The sequence below is a fragment of the Coenobita brevimanus genome, chromosome 113, assembly GCF_032717465.1.
Source record: "Coenobita brevimanus isolate Jiangsu-jjx chromosome 113, ASM3271746v2, whole genome shotgun sequence".
Classification (NCBI taxonomy): domain Eukaryota; kingdom Metazoa; phylum Arthropoda; class Malacostraca; order Decapoda; family Coenobitidae; genus Coenobita; species Coenobita brevimanus.
Window position 1 is genome coordinate 143,272 of NC_137066.1, and position 27,874 is coordinate 171,145.

General features: G+C 42.6%; 1 protein-coding gene and 1 non-coding gene across 2 annotated transcripts; both read right to left on the reverse strand.

Moving 5' to 3' along the window:
* Positions 1–349: 349 nt before the first annotated feature.
* Mrgn1 (Mahogunin ring finger 1) lies at positions 350–27,874 on the reverse strand. Its single transcript, XM_080286752.1, has 14 exons — positions 27,787–27,874; positions 24,753–24,871; positions 23,421–23,686; positions 21,113–21,188; positions 19,652–19,760; positions 18,693–18,847; positions 17,372–17,499; positions 16,244–16,355; positions 15,053–15,151; positions 11,653–11,876; positions 11,140–11,257; positions 8,825–9,016; positions 6,624–6,977; positions 350–619 (listed from the first exon to the last, which is right to left on the reverse strand). Exons 1-14 carry the CDS (start codon positions 27,872–27,874, stop codon positions 350–352), a joined length of 2,310 nt encoding a protein of 769 aa, XP_080142878.1.
* On the reverse strand, positions 21,700–21,818 carry LOC145418344 (5S ribosomal RNA). The gene has a single exon (XR_013900682.1). It is a non-coding gene; the product is annotated as a 5S ribosomal RNA (ribosomal RNA).

A 27,874-nucleotide genomic window follows, 5' to 3' on the forward strand; every position in this document is an offset into this window, starting at 1 on the left:
TTGTCCAAACCTCTACAATATGGTGATGATGAATAAAATCATCTGGCAGCAGCAAGCATAGCAGTAGTAGCAGTTACAGCCCCAGGTTTATCTGTATGTGAGCCCAGTGGACTGCAGGCTGAAGCTGTCCTCCTGCAGTCCATCATCTTCCTTTACTGGGATTGAGAGAGAGTTAAGGGACATTTGCATACTACGAGGACCTGCCCGGTTATATCAGTGCCACCACATGAAGGCATCCCTCTCCAACAGCAAGACTAAAAGACATAATTACTATACCTGCATAGTAAAGTGCTTAAGATAAGCCTGTGCTAAGCTGAACAAAATCATGTGGCAGCGGCCAGGCTGGTGTTTATACAATGCTGGCGGATGGAGCGTCGGTCGGATGTGATAATAAAGCTCGAGTGGAAGATGCCGAGCTGACTGAGGCATCGGAGGATCGGCTGACGGCTGAGGTGTTGCTCAGTGGCGTACCCGGCAAGGACAGTGGTTCGTTCTGGTGGCTGAGGTTCAGACCAGTGCCACTGCGGGAGCCACCTGGCGATGGGGGCGCCGAACGGTCATCTACTCTTTCTTCTCCAGCTAGTCTTTCGCCTACACTTCTCCTCCCGCTGCTACTTTTCTGTAAGGAACAAAAAAACATGAATTTTAGACATGGCACTACATCTATAACAAATCATCATCATCATCATCATCACCATGACCTTTTTCTCCACCTAAGGCTGGGATGAGGCAGGATACAGGAACATGGAAAGAGGAAGTACAAAAAGTGGGTGAACCATCAACAGCATGTCCAGTGAAATGGGCCACACATCTCATTTACATTTCACTCATGTCCCCAAACCATGATCAATATGTATAAATGAATTTATACCAGTAACCTACGTACAATATTGTATCGTTCATATCGTTTATAACGGCTCCAGCGTGCTTGCATGCGTCAGCCTTGGTCACCTAATGGCGACTCTCCATGTTGCTCAATCTCTGACAGCTTTTCTCTCATCCCTGAGGTCACACTCTGTTACCTCGTCCCAGGTCTTTTTCAGTCTGCCTCTTGCAACTCTACCCCCGATGTTAACACTCCTCACTTTCTGCACCCAACTGTCATCCTCCATCCTCTCCACATGCCCAAAACATCTCAATCTACCTCTCCTCATCACAACACCAATACACTCCAGTTCCATCCAGCCTCTCAACTCTTCCATCGTAAACCTAGCCCTCACATTGCTCACATTCAAGGATGCATTATGCATCAATCAAATCATTGTCATTTCTGTACAGGGTGACCGCCTGGGAACACCAGATGCTGTTGGCATCCCTACGTGTCAAGTGGGGTTGGTGGAGGATTAGTGCCCCTCCCTGTAAAACAATTAACTCTAAGCCATTGGCCACCCCGTCTGGGATACATGGCGTCTGCCAATGAATGAATGAATGAATATCTTCTTCCTTCACTGCCCAGGTCTCACTACCATACAGCATTACACTCCTAACACACGTTGCAAACAAAGATGCCTTAGCATGGAGGGAGAGCCCTCTCAATGTCAGGAGAGGCAAGAGCTCCCTGAACTTCATCCAACCACTCCTTACCCTAGCCACAGAGCTGCTCCAGCCCCATCTCAAGCACATAACATGTCTCCCAAATATCAAAACTCTTCCATACACTCAAGAGACTCACCAGCAAGATCAATCTAATGCCTGACAACCTCTACATGCTCTTCCCAACACACCACATACATGACATCAGATTATCTTACAGTCTACCTCCAATACCAGCACATCTCTTAAGCACCCACTTAACACACACACACACACATTTTATATATATATATATATATATATATATATATAAAAACAGAGTAAGGCCTGTGTGGTAGTGCCAGGATACCAGGACCTTGGATGAGTTTGTGTGTCATTTCACTGGGTATGCTGTTAATAGTTCTCGCACATTTTGTACTCACTCATTCCTTATTTCCCAATCAATCTTCACCCCATCTTTAGGTGAGAAAAAGTTCAAGATGATGATGATGGCGATGATGATGATGATGATGATGATGAAGTAACAGTTGATGTTACTGGCTATGATCAAAGGTAACACAATTTTCCATTCATATTTCACACCCACAACAACCATAACAAAAAAAACTATTATGGCAAAATCACAAACAAACCAGAACCACCAAGTGCAACTGTGGGTATTATGATGTGCTGCCATTTACTTTACACTTCACACTTTCACTTGGCCTAAAACTGCCATCTTACTACCTTGAATGCTAAGTTGTAACAATGGATTAACACTAAAATTAGATGCTTGTCATGAAGAAGTGCAATGAAACAGATGTAGAGCAAGAGTAGTATGATACTCTGCCAGTGAGTTACATGATATAAGCTTCAAAAGGACAATAATCTGATCCTAGCTAAGGTGAAGAGCACATGATGATAAGTGAGTGAAAAGGTGCCACAGAAAGTCAGTGAAAGCAAGATGGAGGGAAATATTAGAAGTGGCAGACCTTATGTGGTATGGAAGAAGAATGTGAAGCAGTATAATGGTGTGAGAGAAGGGATAGGAGAGTTTGAGATGAGTGATAAAGTCTGTGTGGATAGACTGGAGCAGAGTAATACAGTTTAAAAAAAAAAAAAAAAAAAAAGTGATTTTTCCAGAAATCCCCGGCTGGGGGAAGGGTCGGCAGAAATAAACGCCGGACAGCATGGTTTAACTTAATCATTTTCTTTTTTCTTTTTTTTTTCAACTGACAGAGACAGATGAGTAGGAAGGTGTTAAAAGAATTGCTCTGATAAAAAATGTGAGACTGACTAGGAGTGTTTGTGAGTGAGGCAGAAGACAAGAAGGGGAAGGGAAGACTGAGGATAAGATGGAGCGATAGGGAGGAGAGGTATACGAATGCAGGGATGTGCGTTGGAGATGACAGTCTGGTGGTGGAGGCAACTTGGTTATGGCCACCCCTTCCAGGACTAAGGCACCTCACTAACAATACATATATACAGCCTCCATTAACCTCTTCATTGCCAGGGATCTCCTACAATGAATAATATCACTTGGAAGTAACTGGTTAATCCATGGCATAAGACTGTGTTCATTTGCATCAACATGGGAGGGGCATGCAACCTGCCTCATACAAGTAGGATTTTTAATAATACACCACAAAGTTTCTTGTAGGAGAAGTGACATGCAGTTTTTATGGGATAGTAGGCTTTCTGTCGTGTCTCATCTCCGCCCCCAAAGTTGAGGCCAGAAACAAAGTAACGGTAGCTACTATGAACAAAGTTTGTGCACTTCCTGATCCATTTACCGTGGCATTAACACCCAAGGAAGACTCAAACCTGTCTTGGAAAAACAATTTTTGATAATTAAATTGAATGAAAGGCTGACAACAGCTAAGGGAAGAGAAGGAAATATAAAATAAATTATCGTAAGTAGCACATCGCACTCAGGTTACTGCTTATTGGACTAACTGGCAACTCACTGAGACTATGACAGGAGTGAGTCCTGATTGTACAGTTGCCAACTTCCCACCAACTGGGAAATTTCACACCAAAATAAGTCAGTAACTATGGTGAATAGAAAAAAAATATTTAGAGGGAAGGTGTGTAATACCATTCCAAGATGCTGCTGCGATGGTCACTGATCTGGGCACACTGCTGCACCACAGAGCCTGTTTTGCAACCCCCCTGTTGCAGTCCACTGGTTGAAATGCCACAGTCCATGGGTTAAAATAAAATATAATACAAAAACACTAAAATATGTGCTAACACTCAAAGCTAAGAAAAACACAGTGCTCACACGTGTCATCACTCGAGATACACACACACAAACACACATAAGCCTTCAACACTGTCTTACTAAAGCTGTGATACTGGCAGATGTCTTGCTGGCATCCAGTTGAAGAGGGAAAGATTTGAAGTAAAAGAATGAATATGAAAACAATGAAGCCCTTCAGTCTTATTAAGTATATTATATTTTCTTCACACCGTCTCCAGACAGCTTTATTCAGCTTAAAGAGATGTTTTAAGCTGGAGGGGTTGGGTACAGGGTGTCCCATGAAATTTTAGAGAAACTTCAGGGGAATACTCTTAGGCTATTTTTGAGCAATAAATCCTGCAACGTACTGGTGTTGTGATGGGGAGGGGTAGATTGAGACAGTCTGGGCACGTGGAGATGATGGGGGATGATAATCGGGTGTAGAGAGTAAGAAGTGTGAATGTCAGGGGCAGGATTGTGAGGTCATTAAGTGTGACCTCAAGGAAAGGGACTGAATACGGGGGCTGCCAGAGATCAAGCAGCATGGAAAGCCGCCATTAGGTGACCAAGGCAAACAAATGCGCGTGTGCTGGAGCCTTCATAAACGATATGAATGAGACAGCATGGATCCAGTAGCCCACCATAATGGAACTACAATTACTGATGACCTCTGGGTAAAAACAGTCTCCCTCATGACCCAAGTACTCATCAGTAACTGCAACCCCATAACAGACAAGAACAGGACCCATGTTAATATAGTACTTTTTCTTCAAATTAAGCAATAAAAATCTCCTGGAGTTTCTCAAAAAACCCTGGAACACCCTGCATATCCTTCACTAACCCCTACTCCACCTCTGGACTCTTCCTAAGCTAAATGAAGCCGACTGATGGTAGTGAGAAAAAAATATAAGTTACAGCACTGGACTGAAGGGATGAAAATAAGAAGACACAGAAGTATGGGGATGCAAAGAAAAGGAAAGCAATAAAAATGGTCAACTGATAAACACATTAACTTCTTCACTGTGATGTGGCATTTTAATATTATTCTTGCTTCCCACACTCGTTTATTCAGCCTGGAAAGACCTGTAACACAGAAGAGGGCAGTGAAGGTTATATGGAATCCTTCCAGTTCACTCTCTCTCAAGCTGAATAAAATCATCTGAAGGTAGCAACAACACACCAAGAGTCACTGAAGTTAAGGCGTTAACTGACAACAGCTAGAGTGACTAAAAACAAGAAAGAAAACTAGAGTAGGCAAGAGTAACAGAAGTCAGCCAGAGTGAAAGAAGAGGATAAGTCAGGCTTCACAGGTTGCTATCTCTTCACTACCAGCCTCTTCCCCTTTTGTCTCTTTCACCTGGGATATACAGAAAACAAATTTGTAAAAAAAAATTGTTTCAAAAATTAGAAAAAATTTAATAAACTGTAAAGCATTGTTGTTATTGGCTAAACAAACCTGTCGACCACATGTAAGCAAGTGCTTGTGTGGAGCCACCGTACAGGTACAGAACAGTATATACGGTACACCATGAAGGGAACTGGCACCCTCATGTGGTGGGTGCCTCACCAGGGTCAGACCAGAGTCCTCCCTGTGACAGGTGTAAGGAAATATGAGGAGGTTTGGCTCCCAGGTGGACACCACAGCTGTTCCACCCACAGTACACAGCACCAGTATGTTTAGGCCATTGTCAGTGCCTGTACAACTGTAACATGAACACTGGTACTGTATACTGTATAAATAAGTAAATAAAAATGTTACTATATACACTACAGTACATCATCATTAGATTCACTTTTTTTCTACATTTTGCTATCAACACTCAGTCTCCTATGACTCAGTATCAGCTGAATAAAACTGTGTCAGACAATGTTATTCTGATAAGAGTGAGTTGCACCAGCCTGAGCGTTCATACCATAGTACGCTACTTTTATTCTAATTTGGCCTGTAACTGCCATCTCTCCATCCAGAATGCTGGGCTGTACCAATAGGTTAACACTAGATTATGATGCTGGTCAAGAAGAAGTGCCATGGAAAGGACACAGAGCTAAAATATTGTCTCTTTTCTACCACTGTGCTATGCGAAATAAGCTACAAAAGGACGAAAATCTCGGCCAAAATCAGCGTAAATAATGTACAGTACCATTAACTCTCCCTACGTGTCTCTCTCCCTACGTGTCAGGTGGGGTTGGTGGAGGATTAGTGCCCCTCCCTGTAAAACAATTAACTCTAAGCCCTTGGCCACCCCGTTTGGGATACATGGCGTCTGGCAATGGATGAATGAATGAATGAAACCATTAACTCTCATAACCAGGACAGCAGCAGTATTTTATTCCCGTTAAAGCTAGATCATTTTAATCACCTGAGAGGGAGTTACAGAAGCCTGAGAGTTATTACAAAGTATGTGTGTATAATGCCACATCATTTATTCAGCCAAGTGTACATCATAAAAGCCTGAACGTTGTTATAAAGTCTATCTATCTATCAACCTATACCCAGACACCATAATCCCATAAGGGGTGGCTGTTTGTCTTTGAGTTAGTTGTTTTGCAGGGAGGGGCACTAACCCACTTGTTGACTCGTAGGAAACACGATTGGTTTGGTTATATGGTTACCACCCAGCACTGTAAATGGTTTCCATTAGGCTTGTCAATGTAACGCCACTCAAAAAAGAGAGATGAATAATAAAAAATGGCAGAAATGATGGAAGAAATGAAAAGAGAGCAGGGAAGACACAGAAAAAGAAAAAGGTGAAGGAAGAAGTAGGCAGTACAACAAGTGAGTGGATGGCTACTTCTTCCTTCACTTTTGTCATTCTTTTTCTGTGTCTGCCCTCCTTATTCTACAGCATATGCAAAAAATATTACTAACCTTCCTGGGAGTGACACAAGGGGAATCTGATGGTTCTGGTTCATCCTGTAATTCATCATTTTCTGTGCTTTCTGTTACCGTTGAATCCATGACTACTACAACGGACTTTATATCTTCATTGTCCCTCTTGTCCTCATCATCTTCCTCCTCTATGGTACTTTCCTCCACCTGGTGAGGAAGGGAGCGGAGTGGAGGGGTGGCAGCGGTGGGAGGAGTGGGAGGAGGAGAAGGAGGGGAGTCATCGGAAACTTCTCTCCCTACTTCCCTCCCCGTTCCTTGTTCTCTCTCCCGGCTTCCCTCCGCTTCAAGTGGATCTTCATCTAGTAAACTTCGCGTTTCACTTGGATCTACAACCTAGAAAGCAGCAGTGGTCAAGCAGTCAAAGACGTGGCCTGCTGTCCCAAATGATAAGCAACACTTTGATGATCAGCATTACAGTATAACAGATTTTACTGATCTTTCACATAAACCACTCACAACCTAAAATCATCATCATCATTCACCACCACCATCTTCATCATCATTATCCTCAATCTTCATCATCATCATCATCATCCTTCTCCTCCTCCTCCTTCTCCTCTTCCCACTTACACACGGTGGGATGATTTCAGAAACAGGAACAGAGAAAGTATATGACTGGGAGAACATCACCAGTCCATGCAGTGAAACAGGCCATTCCATACCTGAAGAATTCAGTGCATCAGCTACCTCTCTTCCTTATGTTATTCTACTCTCACCTCCTTTGCATATTTATCTGTTCTTCTGTAGTATTCAAACAACCTCGCCAATTCAGATATCTCTCCATTCATCAGCACATCTCACTGACATTCACCTTCTCTCCACAAAACTTACACTACTGGTAATTTCATTATCTCTCCTACATTTACTTTTAAAACACAATGCTCAAAGACATTTCACAAAACTCTGCACAAATCTACCATGCTATTATTTATAGATGGCATCAACGCAGTATCATCTATATAAATCAGTTATAAGATACTCCAACCTTCACCATTCACACTCATCCTCATCCCTCTCTCCACAGCTCAAGCTAATCTCTCTTAAAATTCAATCCATATATATAAATACTGAACAGCCATGGGGAAATAACATACCCTCTGCTCACTCTCACACCAATACTGAACCACTCACTTAATGTATATAACCACCTGCCAAACGCCCATATTCCTCTAACCTTTTTCTTTTCTCCCAATTCCTTACCTCCTGACTTTTCAGCTGTTATTTCACTGACACTATAGATAGAGTCCCTACCTTAGTTATGGGTTTTCTATACTGTTTCTTCCAACCATTTTGATCTAGTGTCAATTCCTTAGCTTCATCAATTTCCACACCTCACTTTCTCACATACTCATTTACCTCATCCATCCAATTTTTTCTTGGCCCATCACTTTCAGTATCACTCTCATCTACCTGTTTCACACTTTACCATCAACATCAAGACTGAGTGAAATATGTTCCAGCATGAAAAAACTGACAAATGGAAAACTACCAAAAGTCTGCTCAATTAAGTAGGCCACACTCTTACTGACTCACTATTCAAGCACCTGAAATACTGACTCCACCTCACAGATAAAAACATTCATAGTTACATCTATCTATAGCCAGATGCTTTAATCCACATGGGGTGCCCACAAACAAATCACCTCCGAGTCGTCCTGTCCCCTACCATTGCACTGAACTCTCCCCAGCTTATAGCACCCTCTTTCGTATACCTCTCTACTCCATTCCTCCATCTCATCCCCAGTCTCCCCCTCCCTCTCCCCCCCATAGTTATGATTTGTATCAACTATAAAGGCTCCAACATGCTTGCACGTGTCAGCCTTGGTCACCTAATGGCAGCTCTCAATGCTTCTCGATCTCTAGCAGCCTCCCTATTCAGTCCCTGAGGTCACACTCTATGACCTCGTCCCTGGTCTTTTTTGGTCTGCCACCTGCCTCTTGCAACCCTATCCCCAACATTCATACTTCTCACTTTCTGCATCCAATTATCATCCCCCATCATTTCCACATGCCCAAACCATCTCAATCTAACTCTCCTCATCACAACAACAGTATACTCCAGTCCCATCCTTCCTCTCAGCTTTTCCAGCATAAACCTGCTTCACATTACCTATCAGTCTGTCAAACTTAATCAACCATCATATGGCCGATGTTTATCTCACCGTCTCAACTTTTCTTACCTCTAAACTTCTCGGCTGTGAAATTTCGTTAACCACTTTGACAGAATCTCTTCCTTGATGGTGGTCACGCGATCGTTTGCGTCCGGTTCTGCGTCTGGCTTGGGTAGGGGGCGGGGTGGCTGTGGTGTCATCAATGCCCTTAGCCATACACACCTCCTCACACTCTTGAGCCAGCAGAACAGACATCCGCATCTGGTAGAGAATGTTCCCAATAAAAGTTCAATTTATTTTTTTACATTACCCACAGACAATTTCATTCAGATTCAGATTAACTTTCTGAACTGTAAGGGTTAGATACAGCTCTCACTGACCCTGTTACTATTAGAGTTGCTTCCTAAACTGAATATAATTATCTAGTGGCAACAAGATCTATCTATCTATCTACCTATTGCCAGATGCCTCAATCCCGTTTGGGGTGGCCACAAACAAATCGCCTCCACGTCGCCCTGTCCTCCGCCATTTCACTGCCCCGCTCCCAACTCACACACCCCCTCTCTCATATACCTCTCCACCCCATCCCTCCATCTCATCCTCGGCCTCCCCCTCCCTCTTCCCCCCTCCACCTCACTCACATACACTCTCTTCGTCAGTCTTTCACCCTCCATCCTCTCCACATGGCCTAACCACCTCAGTGTGTTCCTCATAACGCTTCCTATCACATCCACATCAACACCACAACGCTCCTTTATATCCTCATTCGTAAGCCTGTCTCTCCATGTGACTCCACAGGCTCCTCTTAAATAGCTCATTTCCACTGCTCTCACTCTTGCCTTGTGTCCTTCCAACAATGTCCAAGCTTCACTTCCATACATTAGAGTTGGTATCACAACAAGATCATATTACATATTATATCATCTGGCTGAAGTGGTTGTCAACAAATCACTTCTCCCTGTTGTTGTAACCCCACACTCATCTGGACTGTGAACCCATTAAACAGCCTAAAGTTATCCTTCTATTGCAGGTCACCATCCTCCTTTCAGGCGGCTGGGAAGCAACTGAGAGATGTGTGTATAACCAGACTGCTGAATTACCCAGTTAAATCTGTGCCACCACATGAAGGTATCTCTCTCCAGTACCCAACCACCACCTCAGTACAGTAATATACAGGACACTTGACCAGATCTTTAAGCCAGTAGCAGAGACATCCACATCTGATAACAATATACAGGAAGGTCTCATTATAAGTAACCATTTAAGAACGTCATTTCGGCTATTAACCCCCTCCATCCCATTACGTATTCTTTATTTCATTCAGCATTTCATTCTTGCTATCTCCTGACAATTTTATTCAGCTTAGGAAAGACGCCTCGTACTGAAGGAGATAAAACAGGCAATGTTAACCTCAAAACTCTGTCTAAAGCTGGATAAAACTGCCATGACAAAGCAAGAATTAGAACAAAATTATTAACAAAAAATTATGTAACTGTATCGCTGAGCTGGGATGTACAGCAAGTGAATTGTACATTGGTTAGATCATCATCACCCGGACCTCCTTTCTTACCCTAGGGCAGGGTGAGGAGTAGCAATGTCCAGACAGCCTAAGCTTGCCCAGTCCAATAGGCCACACTTCCATTCACTTACCATTTAAGCCCCCGGAATCCTGGCTCTACCTGATACACCAAAAATGTTCACCACATTCTGTAGTTTCATATAAACATATCCGATAGAGTCAATCCGAACACCGTCACATTATTAAGGGGTGCCAAATCCCTGGTCATGCATTTCTCTTCATGACATTCATCCAGCCAGCTCGATCTCTTGACAGATCCCTAGCCTCACCAGCTCATGTCCTTAATACCTACTGAAAAGCTGCCTATATGAGTTTCACTGCTAACTGTAAAGCTGATATGTTACAGTCAATGAGATGGTCTGGTCATGTGAAGGAAATGGAAAATTAAAGACTGACTGGGGAAGTGAGAGTGAATGAGCTGGAAGAAGAGACCCACAATGAGGTGGAAGGATGGGGTGGAGAGGTACATGGACGTGAATGAGGATGGTGTGAGTTGGAAGGAAGGCAGCCTGACAGAAGAGGGGCATGAGGTGACTCTGCAGATGATCCATTGTGACAGGTGGAAAGTCTGGTGAGAGGGAGACACAGTTAAAGCTTCAATTCTTTACTTTCAATGCTTTATTTTCTTTGTGCAGCTGTAATGTTGGAGAAAATAAGAATTCCAGCTCTGGCCTGTCTCTTTCCCACCCCGCATTTCCCCATGAGGTGATTTGTTAGTGGTCAGCCATCTGTGAGTAGGGCAGACAGAGACACAGCTAGGTCGACAGACAGATAGATAAAGAGACTGATAGATGCACAGACTAACCTCTTGTGGGGCGGGTGAGGACGGGCGGGTGTGAGTGGGCGTGTGTGAGTGGTGGTCTGTCTGTGTTGTTGAGTCTTCCACCTGGCCCGGCCGCACCGTCACACTCTCAACAAAACACCTGCTGGAGAAAAACAGTCATCATCATCATCATCATCATCATCATCATCATCACTACCACCACCACCACCACACCACCATCATGACCTGTTGTCCATCTAAGGCTGGGTCCTGTGTAGTCCGAAACACATAAGAAAGAGAGAAATTAGGCTCTTTTCTGCTTCTCTCCCATCAGTTTTATATACTCATCTGAATCACCACAAAATCTTTCTGGGATGGATGGATGGATGGATGGTTGGACGAGTCAGTGAGTGGATGGACAGATGGACGGATGGACAGATGGACAGATAGATGGAAGGATGGATGGATGGATAGATAAAAAAATGACTGAATGAATGCCTGGATGTATGGATGGACAGAGGGATGGATGGCTAGTTAAGCAGAGTGTTAACCCACCTATTAGCATCGCCACGGTGGCCGTGAGTGCTGGTGTTACGGTGCAGTGAATCCTGTGGCTGGGAGGGCGCTGTGGGTGTGGCCTCGGCAGGGCTCTGGGGCAGCTGGACATACAGATCGAGAGCCGGGGGTGCAGAGGGTTGAGGGGGCGGGGAAGCAGAGGGGCCGTTCAGTGCTTCTATTAGTGACACTGCCTCGTAGCCTGGTGGTATCCCATCTACACCCTGTGGAATAATTTAAATGCATGAAAATATCGCTAAATCAAATCATGGAGAAGACGGAGCGTGAGAGACTGACTAGGAGGGTGTATCTGAGTGAGGTGGAGGGGGAGACCAAGGATGAGATGGAGGAATCGAATGGAGAGGTGTGTGAGAGAGGGGCGTGTAAGTTAGGGGGAGGGCAGTGAGATGACAGGGGACACGGCAACACAGAGGTGATTTGATTGTGTAATATAAACACCGTATGATTTCACTGTGGCCAACCCTTATTAGATAAAGTCATCTGGCCATATGGAAATTATGCCACACTTCCTCTCCAGAAATTCTCATTTTTTTTCTTCATGTAAGAAAGAAGAGAATCAAACATCTGAAGCCCACAAGACTGTTCCCACTTAGAGAAAAAAAAGGGGGGGGGGGTAGGGGGCCAAAATTCAAGATTCACTCAGTTCAAGATACCAGGACACACTGTGTTTAAAAGACTGGAGGTCATAGGCAGAGGAAAAAGAGAGGAATACAGCTCCACAGTAGACCTGTTGCACACATGAAGGACTGGGAGTATCAGATAACTCTTGCATTCAAACATAAAAGGGGTGAGGCTGGCTACGGTACAGCAGATATTTGTGGTGAACTAGAGACAGGCCAAGTGTCCAAACCAGCTAATTATTCCCCAACAGTTGCCGGACACCACTGTAAAAAAAAAAAAAAAAAAAAAAAAAAAGAAATCTGAGGTGTGTATTATGAACTGTAACAATGTGTAAGTCCCAGCCTAAACTCTGACTCATGTGGTGCCTGCATAACTTATACAATACAATGTACAAATTCATAATACTGTGGAATCAGTATGACAATATCTGCAGGCAAAAACAGTGTCCAGCCATGAAATACATCATCAACGTTGGCACATATGTACCAACACTCTTTAAAAAACAACAACTGGATGATACACAGACAGATATGTTGCCAAAAACTACAGAACTAAATAAAAAAATAAAAATATCACCCTCAAGGTCACTGGATATGGAAGTAAATATTGGTACATTTCTCAAACAAATGGTACCTCGCACTGTATAAGATCCAGTATCATGACACTGTATATGATTTGGGGTTAAAACAGTATCTACCGTCAAGAATGGCACTACCTTCAAGAATGGCCCATACATTATATGACAACGTTTGTTTTGTAATGTTTATAAGGCTCCACCATGCCTGCACGCACTGGCCTTGTCACCTAATGGTGGCTCTCTACACTGTTCAGTCTCAGGCAGCCTCTCTATTCAGTCAGTTGACGTAACAAACTGTGACCTCGTGCCAGGTCTTTTTCGGTCTGCCTCTAGCATCCCTACCCCCGGCATTCAAACTTCTCACCTGCACCCAGCTGTCATCCTCCATCTTCTCCACACACCCAAACCATCTCAATCTACTCCTCATCATCATCACAACACCAACACATTCCACTCTCATTCTCCCTCTCAACTCTTCAACCATAACCCTAGCCCCCCCAGGCCTCACATTCAAAGATGCATTACACATTCATCTAATCATTGTCATTTCTGTACATCTGAGCCTACGAATATCCTCTTCCTTAACTGCCCAGGTCTCACTGCCATGCAGTACAACACTCCTAACACGTGTCATACAAAGGACCCTTATATATATAAATACGGCACAACATTATTAAAGACTGAAAATTAACAGTGTCACGCCCCATGACCACCTGGCAGGACACCTTCCTGTACTGTCATGACCACCAAGATAGTTCCTTACATATTATCTCCAGCACAGTACAGCTGGAATATACTCGTATATACATTTATGTACAAATTATGATTATCTACACTGCAATCTTTTTTTAGTATACAATTTATGATTATTTAGACTGCAATTTTTTTTAATGTTCCTTTCATGGTGACTATCCTACATATGGATGATGATACAGCACTGCCTAAACATATCTAGTGTTGTCAATCCTCACTGTAAGTCATGGCTGTGCTGCAATATTACAACTTTTTAAAGACCTGAAAATAGTTTTACTGAAAACACACACACACACACACACACACAATGCAATCCTGCCTCTTCTCTTGTGTGTTCTGCATCTACTGAACAAATAATTCAGGATGTTTGGGCTACTGTCTTAAACAAACTAATGAAATAACTGTAGTCTACATGTACTTATCAGCACTAAAAATTTTATAGGGTGGTAGGTGGGGACGTTCACCATCCACTAACTCGATGTAGTGCTGCTCTCACGTGCCTGCCCTTTCCTCTCTTCCTTCCAACCTTCCTTCTCCTTCTGTCTTTCTTTCCTTCATTCTTTCCTTGTTCTTCTGCCTACGGGTGACTTTACACTCCCTCTTCTGTCTTTCTTTCCTTCATTCTTTCCTCTTCCTTCTGCCTGTGGGTGACTATACACTGAGTGACGGACCAAACAGTCTCCTGTACACCAGGAAACCATTTACTGCGCTGGGTGGTATCCATATAACCAAATTATGGCACCTGGTGCTTTAGTGGGTAACTAAAGTGCTCTACTAGGATTGAGCTGGTGCAGGTTTATATCCAAGGGATGGTTGGAGTTTACTGCTCACGTAATGCCACTCAGAGATGAGTGAAGCTGGTCACTCTTATCTTGAATGTCAGGCCAAACTTGCCTACCACCGGACTCCTACGCTCCTCATGGGGCAACACTGAATTAGATGACGAGTGGGGAAAAAAAAAAAAAAAAAAATGACGGGAGATTTTTCTGATCTGGAAAATTTTTTCTGTGGTAAGTAGAGGCACCCACCATCCACTCACCTGATGTAATGTTACCTTCAGGTGACAATACACCATGTGACAAGTCTAAAGGCTTCTTGCTGTCCAACATACCATTTTTTATGCTGGGTGGTAACTATACAACCCAGATAAGGTCTACTAGTGTACAGGGATAAGGCACTTCAACCAGATGTGGCCTGTCCACAAAGGATTACATTTGAGGGACAGGTAGAGTTTATAGCTCATACAATATCACTCAGGAGTAACTAACTGCTCTAACCTTAAACATGTGGACTCAGTAGTCTAGCCCCAGGCCCCTACAAACCTGATGGAGCAGTAAGGGACTGGATGATAGAGTGGGACACACAGAAAAAAATCATTTCTATGCTATCAAAACCGCAGCTGGCTCCAAACACTATATTTATCCATACCATAAGGGTGTCAGCATGCAAGTTAAGATGGTCAGTGTCATCATCAGCACCGGTGTTAGTGGAGGCAGATCGGATGCTCACTACAACATAAGATGGTTTCTGGTGAAGAAGATTGGTGAAATTGAGAGCTTTTTTTCTTAATACAAAAAAAGAAAGAACCCATGCCTTACAGCCTGCAAAATTCATGCTTGCAAAGAAACCTAACAAAAAAGAAAGCCAAATTCGAGATTCAGTCATTTTAAGATACTGTACCTGGACACAATGCATTTGAAAGACTGAAGGTCACAGGCAGTAGACAGACAAAGAGACAGTTCCCGAGTTGACCAGCTGTGCACACAGAAAGTACTGGGAGACTTTTGCTTTACAGTTGGATAGAAGAGGTGTGCAAATGTGTAGATAGTTATGCCTGTTTTAATGGGGAAGGAATGTACGCAAGGAATTCAGAAGTACAGTGTGGTAATAATGAGAGAGAGGAGAGAGTGAGGGTTGTAAAATTGTGAAGCAATGAGGCTGAAGGGAGTCAGTGAGAGGAGGAGAACTGATGGGGTGAGAGAAGCAAGATCTGAAAAAGAGTATGATAAGAAAGTGGAAGACATTTTTTAAGCCAGAAAGAAAAGATAGGACACAGGCATGAATGAGTCAGCATGGAAAACTGCAGGAAAGGAAGAGTTAGCAGAAACTGGAAAGCATAAAAACACTGAGGAAGATGCAAGGGTTAAAGCTTTGCAAGCATACTGGCAATTATATGAAACATCATGCAATGTAATTTATATTCTTCAAGGTCTTATGTACAAGCAGGAACAAGTTTTCCTACAACTGTGTTATACTTTACATTTAGGTTAGGTTAGGTTTGTCACTCTCCTCTGTCACTGTCCTCCCTAATGCATCCTATCAAAGAGAATCATCCTGAGGCAGAGAACTTTCTCAAGCCTCTCTCAGCTTCGGATTATTAGCCATAAGAGTTAAATGAAAGGCAGAACAGATAAAATAGTGTGTAAGATTTTGCCCCAACTGTACATTAAAAAAAAAAAAAAAGTCACACACATGCACGCATAAAGAAATTCCTCCATGCAAAGTACTTTTTTTTTTTTTTACTTCTTCAATAATTCAGCTCATACTGCATATCAGTTATGAAGGTACATCAGCTTACTATACAAAACAGAACACACTTTTCCAATAGGGCTGCCATACCTCTGAATTAGCCTGTGTGTTAGAGCAGCTGCCAGACACTTTCTGTAATGCCTTGATCTGCAGCAGCGCTCTGAACGGTGCTCGGCAGATTGGACAATTGCTGGCCTGGTACCTGAAAGACAGAAGTTTTATATTATTATTATACTATTAGCTCTTTTATATTATTATTATTATTATTATTATTACAGTGGTAGGTGGAGGCACTCACCATCTACTCACGATGTGGTGCTGCTCTCGGGTGACTTTTTTTTTTTTTTTTTTTTTTTTTTTTTTTTATGCGAGGAAGAAGGAACCAAAGGCCATGAGCCCGCAGTAACAGTTCCCTCCAAGAGAAAAACAAAATACAATAGAGAGCCAAATTCAAGATCCGATCATTTTGAGATGCCTGGACACACTGCGTTTGAAAGACTGGAGATCATAGGCAGGAGGAAATACAGACAGAGGGAGACAGTTCCAGAGCTGACCTGTTGCATGAATGAAAGACTGGGAGTAACGGTTAACTCTTGCATTAGAGAGTTGGACAGAAAAGGGATGAGAGTTTGCTGCCAGACGGGTGCTACGCGCCCGTCGTAGAGGTGGAGGAATGCAAGCAGACAGTTCAGAGGAGCAGTGACCATTAAAAGAAGCGATAGAAAAGAGATAAAGATGCAACAGTGCGGCGAAGAGACTGAGGTTGAAGGGAGTCAGTAAGAGGAGGAGAGTTAATGAGACGAAAAGCCTTTGACTCCACCCTATTGAGAAGAGCTGTATGTGGGGAGCCTCCCCACACATGAGAGTTGTACTCCACACAGGGGCGGATAAAACCCCTGTATAGAGTCAACAATTGTGCAGGGGTAAAGAAAGAGCGGAGTCGGCCTAGCACACCCAATCTCTTGGAAGCAGATTTTACAAGAGATGTAATATGATCTTTCCAAGATAAGTCCTCTCTTCCCTCCTTTTTTCCTTCCTCTTCTGTCTGGGGCTACTACCTGGGGCTATTACTGCTGCTGCTACTATTACTACTACCACTACTACTACCACCACCACTACTACTACTACTACTATACAGATGAGCTAAAATATTGTAAACCAAAGCAATGAACCATTAGGACACACTAGATGGCAGTCTCCTTTCTCCCCAAGACTTACCGGAGTGAATCAGCACAGCAGTTACAGAGGCAGAGGTGGCGGCACGGCAGGATGAGAGTGTCCCGTAGATCACACATACATATAACACATTCAGCACCATTGTCCTCGGCATCGTCTTCTGTTGACACCTGCGAAGGGAGACGTTCAGCTTAACCTACTGGATTATTTGAAGTTTACACTGGCTTGTGGTTTATTCCTGCCTCTAGTTTATTATTAGCAATACATTATCATCACAGGCCTTATTCTCACCTACAAACATGGAGTGAGGTAGCAATCACAAAAGAGAAGAGGAGAGGAGAGGAAAGAGAGAGAGAGAGAGAGAGAGAGAATGAGAGAGAGAGAGAGAGAATTATGACTTCTGTCCCTCCAACAAAGTCGATGTTTCACTTCCATACATTAGAGTTGGTATCACAATACTGTCATGTAGTAACTTTTTCACTTCCATGCTCACTTCTCTGTTTCTTATCACTGCTTTCAAAGAACCAGCAACTTTTCTTCCCTGTTGTACCCTTTCAAGCACTTCACCCTCTAAACTTCCATCCTTACTCATCACACTACCCAAGTACTTAAATGCACTCATATTTTCCATTTCCTCCTCATCCAACCTCACTGTACATTCAGTTACTTCACTTCTCTCGAAGACCATAACTTTACTCTTTACTACATAAGAGGAAAGAATGAAGGAAAGACAGAAAAGGATGGCGTGGAAGACAGATGGAGGGGAGGAAAGGGAAGACACCCGAGAGCAGCACTACATTGAGTGAGTGGATGGTGAGCACCCCCACCTGCCATAATAATATTAATAATAATAATAATAATAATAATAATATCATCATCATCATCATCATCATCATCCAATCCTACATTGCCCCATGAGAAGCATTGAAGCCCAAGGCTAGGCAAGTTGGTCCTGACACTTAAGATGAGAGTGACCAGCCTCACTCATCCCTACGTGGCATTACATGAACAATAAACCCCAACCACCCCTTGGATACAAACCTTCACTGGCTCAATCCAACTGGAGCACCGTAATTACCCACTAAACCACGAGGCGCCAAAATTTGGTTGTATGGTTACCACCCAGCATAGTAAACGGTTTCCTGGTGTACAGAAACCATTTGCCTTGTCACTCAGTGTAGAGTCACCCACAGGCAGAAGGAAGAGGAAAGAATAAAGGAGAGAAAGTCAGAAAAGGGAGTGTAAAGTTACCTGTAGGCAGAAGGATAAGGAAAGAATGAAGGAAAGGAAGACAGAAGAGGATGGAGGGAAAGAAGAATGGAGGAATAACAATAATAATAATAATAATAACTTTCTGACTTACCTTACAGTTCTCGGCATTCTTGTTCTCTATGCCATATATTTCTTGAAGGAGATAGGAGAGGCCATCAACAAACAGCTTCTGTTTGAGGGGCTTCAGGGCATAACCATCACTGTGTCTCTCTACGACGGCAAACGTGGCGTGTGATTGTCTTGGCTCTGCAGAATGGGAAAAAATAAATAAATAAATAAGTAAATCAATAAATAAATGCATCTTAGGTCTCCCAGGCTCTTACAACTCTATCAGCTGAAGAAAGTATTGTGTTTTTCCTTGAACAGAAGACAGTACCAAAGCTATACCTAACACTAATATGACAAAAATATTCACATCAACTCTTTCATATGATGTCTGTTATTGGTTTAATCTTGCTTACTCCACATACATTTAAATTCAGCTTACGAGAGACATTAAACTGGAGGAATTGGATGTTGTTTTACTAACCCTTTCACTACTGCCATGTTTTCCTAAGCTGTCTCTCTACAACAGCAAATATTGTCTGGCTGTCTTGGCTCAGTGTTAAACAAAATAAATAAAATAAAATAAAAAAATAACTCCCTCAGGTTTCTCTCAGAACTTACAAAACTTTTCTCTTGCAAAGAAATCTGAATGAAAAGAAGAGCCATTTCACAAACCATTCATTTTGCGATGCCCAGACACAAAGTATCACAGTCATGACTGGAGGTCATAAGCAGTGAGAGGTCACAGGCAGTGCGAAAACATAAAGAGAAAGACAGTACCTAAGTTGACAGCTACATGCATGAAGAAGTGAGAAAACTGGTCAACTCTTTCATTAGAGAGCTGAACAGAAAAGAGGTTAGTGTATGCAATGCTATGGGTGCTGCATGCCTACTGTAATGATGGAGGAATAGGATCAGAGTTGGGAAGAATGGCAACTGGAATACTAGTGAGTGAATATAAGAGAGTTTATAATCAGTTCTACTTTGAAAGGACTGCATACATACCTTCACCCTCTTCAGCAACACAATAGATAACGATGGGAAGGATTTCTCTGTCAAATGAGTACAGTAGTTCCTCCTCTGGGAATAACGACGGATCAAATACATGACACACCTGAAGAAAAGGAATATATCACCATCACCTTCATCATCATCATCATCACCATCACCATCATCATCATCATCATCATCATCATCACCATCATCATCATCATCATCATCATCATCATCATCATCATCATCATCATCATCATCATCATCTATACCTTTTTTCCCACCTAGAATGGGGGTGAGATAAGGTCCAGAGTGCAAGAAAAAAAACTCACAGGAGAAACTACTCAAAAGTCTGACCAGTTAAATAAACGACACTCTCATTCACTCTCCACAAGCATAAACATCCACACTTACATAGTTCACATCTGTACAATAGGAGCTGAGAATAATTTTGAAATCCTAACTCAACTTCACAAAATTTTAAAGTCCAAAGGGATGTGTAAATACAGTAAATATAAAGGCAAAATAGTACGAGCCAGGCCCATATTACCACCTTCAAAGTACAGTATAAGGGTCCTTGGCTAAGCTACTGTAGTCTAGTACCCATATGAGTAAATGAACAGTCTACCTATACACTACATTATTATAAGTAGCACCTTTCCTTTATGACAGACAGGGGGGGGTGTACTGGGAGCAGGGCAATGAAACGGCGGGGGACAGGGCGACATGGAGGCAATTTGCTTGTGGCCACCCTTTGCGGGATTGAGGCGTCTGACAATAAATAGACAGATAGACCTTTTCCATGCCCATTTTTGCTATAAACTCCACAATTAATTACACAGTTATACCTATCTGAATGTGCTGCTAGAGAGGGATACCTTCATGTGGTGGCAATGATATAAAACACTGGTAAAAACTGGGGCTCAACTACCTGGTTAAACAAATGTCTCTTACTTATGCCCTGTCTTCCAAAACAAGGATGGTGGACTGCAGGAGAAGGGCAACTTAAGCCTGCATTCACTGGGTTCACATTCAGATGAGGCTGGGGTTGCAACTACTACAGCTGATATGCTAGTTTTCCCCAGTGGAATAGCCTGGACAAAGAGACTGTCCACTCTAAAAACTTAAACGAGCTCAGAGCAAAATTTGACTTATTGAGAAACAAAGATGGGACCCCACGAGCGTAGCTCATTTCCTGTATATCACGACTAGGTAAATAGTTAAACACACACACACACACACACACACACACACACACACACACACACACACACACACACACAAAATAAAAAAATACTACGGGCAACTTATAAAGATGACTTACCATATTTACAAAAAAAGGATCACTGAATAAAACACTGATAATACTCTAACCATAAATGTGGTAATAAAGCCTAAATATTTAAAGTATAAATATTTAATAATAAAGAAAATACTGGTACCTTAAAAGCTAAACACCTGATGGCAACTAACCTGAGAAAACTGCTGACTGGGGCCTCTTTTGTAGTGGTAAGTCTCAGAGTTCATGCTGGGGTCACGAGGTGTGTATCTGTAACAATAACAATACTAAAATTAATAATAATAGGTGGTGGTGACCATCATCCACTCACCTGGTGTAGTGCTGCCTACTTCTTCCTTCACCTTTATCATTATTTTTCTGTGCTGCTCTCCTCTCTTCCTATTTTTCCCATCTTTCCTGTCACTTTTTATTACTATTCTTTCTTTTTCAGGTGGCTTTACATTAAATGATAAGCCTAATAGTTTCCTGTAAGCCAGGAATCCATTTACAATGCTGGGTGGTAACCATATATCCAACCCATACATGTTCCTTACATGTCAACAAGTGGGTTGGCAAAGGGTTAGTGACCCTCCCCATTAAACAACTAAATGACAAACAGCCACCCCTTACAGGCTTATAGCATCTGACTATAAACAGAGATCCATCCATCCATCCATTGCCAGACGCCATGTATCCCAAACGGGATGGTCAAGGGCTTAGAGTTAATTGTTTTACAAGGAGGGGCACTAATCCTCCACCAACCCCACTTGACACGTAGGGATGCCAACAGCATCTGGTGTTCCCAGGCGGTCACCCATCCAAGTACTAACCAGACCCAACGTTGCTTAACTTCGCTGATCGGACGGGAAGCGGTGTACTCAACGTGGCATGGCCATAATAATAATAATAATAATAATAGTAATCATAATAATAATAATAGTAATCATCCATCCATCCATCATCCAATCCTGTATTGCCCCATGAGGAAAGTAGGAGGCCAGGGCTAGGCAAGTTGGTGCTGACATTTAAGATGAGAGTGAACAATAATAATAATAATAATAATAATTACAATTTTTATTTCAATCATTCATTCATCATCTAATCCTGTGTTGCTCCATGAGGTGTGTTGGAGCCCAAGGCTAGGCAAGTTGGTCCTGACATTTAAGATGAGAGTGACCAGTCTCACTCATCCCTGAGTGGCATTACATGAGCAATAAACCTCAACCACCCCTTGGATATAAACCTGCACCAGCTCCATCTGACTGGAGTGCCTTAATTACCCACTAAACCACCAGGCACCATAATTTGGTTATAAATTTCCCTCCCAGTGTAGTAAATGGTTTCCTGGTGTACAGGAAACCATTTGGCTTGTCACTCAGTGTAGAGTCACCTGTAGACAGAAGGACGCGGAAAGAATGAAGGAAAGAAAGACAAAAGAGGAAGGAAGGAAAGAAGGAGCACTAGATCGAGTGAGTGGATGCAGTATATACTTCCACCAAGTTATGTTTACATTTAAGATAATTAATGTTATGGAATATCTCTGTTTCTGCTGCACACACTACACCAGCCAACTTGTCCTCAGAGCGGCACCCTCTAAGCCACTTTTTAAAACCCGTGAAGAGTCAGCGTGAAATATTACAAACAAAAACATGTCTGGTACAGGTCACTATTTTATCATGAGGAAGAAAATTACCCTGAACAATTAAAGATGACTACAGTATTTGGAGAAGGTGTAAATCTACAGAGAAGTTGGCCGGCATGTAGTACAGACTTGTATTCACTTTTCTGTTGCTACACAACAGCTTTAAAATGAGAATAATAAACTTGAACAAAGCCTGAGTACATTTCTAACATCTTGCTCTCCCTTGGGAATCCCTCAAATGGGGTAGCATGACAGAAGTGACCCAGGCTACTCTGTCTGCACATAATTCTCTCTCTCTTCCAGACACTCCTCTTCTTCTTCCCTTCCTCCCACCAATGTACTGCTTCACTACCTTCTTCCACACCACATAATGTCTGCCTCTTCTAACATTACCCTCATTCTCAAAATCTTTCCATGACTCTTTGACTACTTCATGTTAATTTTCTGAATATATCTATACCATCTCAATATAGCCATTTTATCCACTTAATCCATCTCAAACAAAGAGCACCCACGTGTGCATTTTGTTTGCTGAGAAGCTTGGATTTCAAAAGCTTAAATGTGGGAATGACAGTCCTTGCTCTACCTCTATCATCCTTGGTCTCCTTCTTCTCGTCTCTCCCTCCATCTGGATGTGAGGGAGGTGGAGGGAGTAAGAGGAAGAAAGAAACAAAAGATGAGGGAGTGGGTGGTGAGGCAGAAGAATGAGACCAGTGTGGGATGGAGGGAAAGCAGCCTAAAGGTAGAGGACAAGGTGACATGGAGGCAATATGTTCATGATCATCCCTTCTGAACTGTGTCTGGTTATAAACAGCTAGGTAAGGAATGATAGTGTGGCTCACTTCACATGACATACTCACATCATGCCACTTGTGGTCACTTCTTCGGTGCAAAAGTACATGATTGTGATAGCGCACCGAACATCACAATCAAATGTAAACTCAATGTTGAACCGCGTTGTTGAGGGTGCTGGGGCTGCGTTGGCCTCTGGTGGGGGTATCTGGGGTTCCTTTAGGGTCGCAGAATCATCGGGGGCACGGACAAACCTTAAGCTCTCCTTGCGTATGTTGATCAGCGCCTTCAGTGTCTTACTGGGTTCATTGGACGTTGGTGCTGGGTACGGGAACTGGAATAGGGTTAGTATTTACATTAGTCAGCCTTTCAAAAATTACTTACACATACAGTACTGGACAACCTATAGCTATATGATTAATGTGAGTTCCATAAGCACAATTTACTACAGTATGTGACAATTTACTTAACCGCTGAAGTTCCCTATATATACTGAAGTTTTATGTGTCAAACAGTGCACTCCATTATGATGCATACATTGGTAACATTCATCATATAAGCTGTATTCCATGAAGGTGGTAGGTGGTGGCGACCATCATCCACTCACTTGATGTAGTGCTGCCTACTTCTTCCTTAGCCTTTATCATTCTTTTTCTGTGCCTGCCCTCCTCTCTTCCTATTTCTCCCATCTTTCCTGTCACTTCTCATTGCTTTTCTTTCCTTTACAGGTGGCTTTACATTGAGTGACAAGCCAAATGGTTTCCTGTAAGCCAAGAAACCATTTACAACGCTGGGTGGTAACCATTTAACTAAATCATAAGTGCTCCCAACGTGTCAACAAGTGGGTTGGTGGAGGGTTAGTGCCCTTCCCCGTAAAACAAATAACTCAAAGTCAAATGGCCACCCCTTACGGGATTATGGCGTCTGGCAATAGACAGATAGATAGATAGATATTCCATGAACGATAATCCATATATAAAAATTGGTACGAATTAATATGAACTCTATCCAAGCAACTGTTTCCAATTCACTGACCTACACTTTATCATGACACTGGGTAGAGCTGATGTTTTATATGAACTGAAAACTAAACAACACACCAAAACCAGGTACCGTACTGCAATTACCCTACTTTCCAACAGTTGCTGGAGTGATGGCAAATATTGAAATCTAACAAATGAAAAAAAAAATTGTAACAATGTCTAATTCTCACTTTTACTTTGACTCCAGCAGCTATCTGTGGTAAAAAAAAAAAAAAAAAAATACATAACACTAATTCCTAAATCCATATATGTAACTTTTTAGCAACTCAGTGAACACTAATTGGGATGGCAAGTCTGATCCTCTCACTGCTGGGGTTAGGTTAAGTCAGGGTTGGCTGTGAGGAATTACAAACTTACAGGAGCTGGACGCGAGCCTAAAAAATTGACGTCCATGTTTTCTCCAAAGAGGTACATTTCCGGCTGAGCTGTGTCAAACCGCTCTCCACCCATAATGAAGTGGCTGCTGAAGTAATTGCCTGAAAGAAAAAAATTCATGGATGAACTTATGGAGTTTGTACCAGTATTTTCAGACAACAGGAGCAGCCAGTCCAACATTATTTCACCCTAACAACACAGAAATTGCTGAAGTAATTGCCTGAAAGAAAAAAATACACAGATGAACACCTGCCCTTGGGTGGGAAAGGAGGTCTGGATGATGATGATGATGATGATGATGATGAACTTATGCTCATGGAGTTTGTAACTGGTAGTTTCAGACAACAGGAGCAGCCAGTCCAACATTATTTCACCCTAACAACACAGAAATTGCTCCAATGTAACCTCTACTAATAATCTCTGGGTGTACTTGGCTGATGTGGCCAGTATCCTGCTGTCCACCATGTTCACATCTATATAAGCCAAAGACCACCACCACCACCACCACCACCTCTTTTGGGCTAACGACATAGGAAGACCAGAGGCAAAGGAAGACTGACTACGCCAAGGATCCATAGTCTAATCTATCTATCTATCTATTGCCATATGCATTAATCCCGTAAGGGGTGGCCACAAACAAATCGCCTCCATGTCGTCCTGTCCCCAGCCATTTCATTGCCCTGCTCCCAGCTCACACCCTCCTCTCTCATATCCCTCTCCACTCCATCCCTCCATCTCATCCTTGGCCTCCCACTCCCTCTCCCCCCCTCACCTCACTCACATACACTCTCCTCATCAGTCTCTCACTCTCCATCCTCTCTCCTAATGCTTCCTATCACATCCACATCCACAGTCCAGATCATATACTGTACTGCAACTGTTTGGATTCACAAATGCTAAAGGGAGCAAGTTCTGAAGACATAAAGGAGAGATTTTTGCCAAGATGTGACAGGCCTGCTGCCATGCATGACACTGTGTGGGCAGCTGACAGCCTAAAAACAGCTATCAGGACTTTTATAAATTCCAACCCTGCTTTTATGAATTCTGCTTAACAACATGGAGGGTGCCCAGAAGTACATGGGTGCGATGTCTTGGCACCAGGTTAAGGAAGGTCAGCACCCTGCTGAGTCCGGCTTTATTTTCCCGCAACCAAAAACAATGCTCCTATAAACTCAATGACAAAACAAACGAGCATCACGCTCTGGGCAAATGCTATAAATAACATGGTATTCAACCCCATGGAAATTAATCAGATACTCCATGAACAGAACAAATGTTACACTTGAATGTTAATACATAACAATGGGAAAAGATAAAAATTTTTGCAGACAGTAATTGGAAGCATACAGACTATTCCAAATAAAATTCAATTAGTATGGATATGAACTTTGTGGCCACCCTGTAGGCTATACGAGGCACTCAGAAATAAATGGGGAAATTCTATGTAGCTATGGGAAGGGGGGGGTGAGTTGGGGGGAGGGTAGTCAAATGGTGGGTGACAGAGCGACTTGGAGGCGTTTTGTGTGCGGCCACCCTTTGCGGGATTAGGGCGTCAGGCTGTAGATAGATAGATAGATAGATAGATAGATATGGCTGCTACCTCTATAACTACAAGGAACTGGACTTACAAAAATAAATAGATAAAAATAATTACTGTAGATAATATGGTACTTAAATTTATGAGTTCTGATGCAGAGTTGAGAATGCCAGCATTAGGACTGAAGGATGCCCAGGTTAGGACTGAAGGATGCCAAGGTCAGGATGGAAAGATGCTAAGGTTAGGACTGAAGGATGCCCAGGTTAGGACTGAAGGATGCCCAGGTTAGGACTGAAGGATGCCCAGGTTAGGACTGAAGGATGCCCAGGTTAGGACTGAAGGATGCCCAGGTTAGGACTGAAGGATGCCAAGGTTAGGACTGAAGGATGCCAAGGTTAGGATGGAAAGATGCCAAGGTTAGCAGTGAAGGATGTCTAAGTTAGGACTGAAGGATGCCAAGGTTAGGACTGAAGGATGCCAAGGTTAGGACTGAAGGATGCCAAGGTTAAAAGTGAAGGATGTCAAGGTTAGCAGTGAAGGATGTCTAGGTTAGGACTGACGGATGCCAAGGTTAGGACTGAAGGATGCCAAGGTTAGGACTGAAGGATGCCAAGGTTAGGACTGAAGGATGCCAAGGTTAGGACTGAAGGATGCCAAGGTTAGGACTGAAGGATGCCACAGTTAAAAGTGAAGGATGTCTAGGTTAGGACTGAAGGATGTCAAGGTTAGCAGAGAAGGATGCCAAGGTTAGGATCAAAGACTGCAAGAGTTAGGATCAAAGAATATTAAGACTGGTGGTATTATTGGAATAATTCATGGGACAGTGCACTTAAGGGTTTTATAGTTTATATTTGGTGCAAAGTGTCTCTAATAAACTCATCACCTCTTCTCTATACATTTTTCTTCCAACTTAATTTTTTTTCTAAAGAATATTTGTGTTCATGCTTGGAGTTTGAAGCTAAGACATTATTTCTGTCTCAATGCTAAGACAGGTTAGGTTAAGTTAGGTGAGATTTCTGTACCTATTTCTGATCTGCAAGAAAAATTTATAGAATAAGGGTTTAATCTGCCTATATATTACTTATTTATCAACTATCAAAAATGGTAAAACACATGAACAACTCTATCCAAAAAACATAACAGTAAGCCCTGGTTCAGATCTAGGAATGCTATGCTAAATTTAGAGCCAGAGGACATGTTTATTTGGACTGCTTTTGTCCTCTTTGGTCTGTGTGGTTTGGAATTCCTGGTTCTGAGGCTTTCTTAATTTTTCTCCTCTGCCAATCCTCTCATTCTGTCAATTTTAACCCCACCCAAACCTTCAAAGAATTCCCCACTTATGGTGAGGATGATTGCTGGCCTCCTCCACTTTCAGTTCATATAAAAACACATCACCACTGCAATATTCTGAAAAAATAAATTAAAACTAAGGTGTTATCCAAAACTATAAAATTACCTGATACCACAAATTCCACCAACCTGATTTAGGAGGATATCTATAAGCATGGTTGACCCCAATGTCCACCTCCTCCACCCCTGCATTCTGTCTGCTCGTGATCGCGCCCAT